The sequence below is a fragment of the Mercenaria mercenaria genome, unplaced genomic scaffold, assembly GCF_021730395.1.
Source record: "Mercenaria mercenaria strain notata unplaced genomic scaffold, MADL_Memer_1 contig_2288, whole genome shotgun sequence".
In the NCBI taxonomy this organism is placed as follows: domain Eukaryota; kingdom Metazoa; phylum Mollusca; class Bivalvia; order Venerida; family Veneridae; genus Mercenaria; species Mercenaria mercenaria.
In genome coordinates this window covers 3,456-5,001 of record NW_026460338.1, presented here as the reverse complement: position 1 = coordinate 5,001, position 1,546 = coordinate 3,456, and the positions used below count along the sequence as shown (strand labels likewise).

The window sequence follows — 1,546 nt, the reverse complement described above, 5'->3', positions numbered from 1 at the left end:
GTATAATGCAGCGTACATACCTCTGAATATGTAGTATGAAGTATTCCTAAAAGTCATGTCTATCATCTGTGTATATCGAATTAACAAGCTTCCACCATTAAACATCGTTTTCAATACATTTGATACTCTGTCACGTCCAACATGCTCGCCCATGCGCAAGTTATACATAACGGTGTACAGATGCATCGGGGAAACACTGGCAATACAAGAACACGATCTTATAAATTCAACAACATATTACGTCTAGGGCTACAGTCTTACTATCCACACACATTGTACTTGAACTTCCCTTTTCATATTAAGAATGTATATAAATCCGAAATGATAAGAAAAAGTAGGAATGTTTTGTACAAAGCAATTCATTGTAAATGTTTGGTTTACAAAATTATTATATTTGAATCCATTTACACATAAACTGTAACACATTACCTTCTGTCTTCTTCCAGACTCAGCACAGTTGCAGAGACAAACAGACTGCTCATAGGCAAACGGTAAGTTGTATCTTCGAGTGTATCGTTTGTGTAGATTATCTTCAACTGGATGTATAAGATAAAACAGTTTGGTTCCTGTCTGAAGTGTGGGAATTGACTTTTACAATGCTTACCTAAATTCATTTCATTTTTGTTTCCTACAATAATTCCGGACAACGACACCTGAAAGTGATTTTACACTTCTTTAACCCATATAAATAGTTCATACATTTAACATGTACCAAAATTTATAACCAACATTATTGAAAAGGAAATAATGATTTGCTTAAAATTTATGACCAAGTATTTTGAATTCTTATGTATTTCAAGACAATACCTGATTTTGGATGGAATTAACAATTGTTTCTCTACTTGACTGCCCTCTCCAGAGTATACTTAGGTTTCCAATGTAACTAAAATTTCCTGAGAAAAAATACACTTATAAATTAGTGTAACTGATCAGACATCTTGCTTGCACAAACTTCTCGCTTTAATGCTACAAGTGTTTGTGGAGCTACAAACGTGTAAAACGTAATTTGGACAACAAACAATATTAACTTCATTGATTACATGACCAAATGTTGTATATGTACAACACAGATGCTTTAGTTTATTTTCAGTGGAACTATTTCTCATTTAATTACAACTAAAACTGTTCTTCTGTTATACAGCTGTTTTAGTCAAATTACCAAAGCATTACATTGACCTCGAAAGGGCTTGTTTATACATGTACAATTCATATCATATGGATGAAATAACGCGCATTAAGTGTTTTGTGAAAATTCCTGCAAAAATAAGGATGTAATAGACTTAGTAAAAACTAAAAGGAATGAATTGGTAGTTTTAAGATACATGTATTACATATACATTTAGAAACCATGACCAAGTTTTGAATAAAAATGCAAAGAATTTTTAAGAAAAAAATATTCATGTTGTAGGTGTACCATTCAGTTCTACTAATTAAATGAAACAGAACGATATCATTTTCTCTCGAAAACAAACCACAAAAGCAAGGAAGAAACAAAAGAAGAATTCGTGCTATTATTGTTCAATTAAAATTAGTTGTCACAGTAGTG

General features: G+C 31.8%; 1 protein-coding gene across 1 annotated transcript; it reads right to left on the bottom strand.

Moving 5' to 3' along the window:
* Positions 1-65: 65 nt before the first annotated feature.
* On the bottom strand, positions 66-892 carry LOC128552317 (uncharacterized; the record flags this gene model as incomplete). The annotated part of the gene is given in 3 exon segments (XM_053533351.1): positions 66-196; positions 430-536; positions 808-892. Coding segments are annotated over 3 exon segments (323 nt in total), but the record flags the coding sequence as incomplete, so codon positions are not given.
* Positions 893-1,546: the final 654 nt, after the last annotated feature.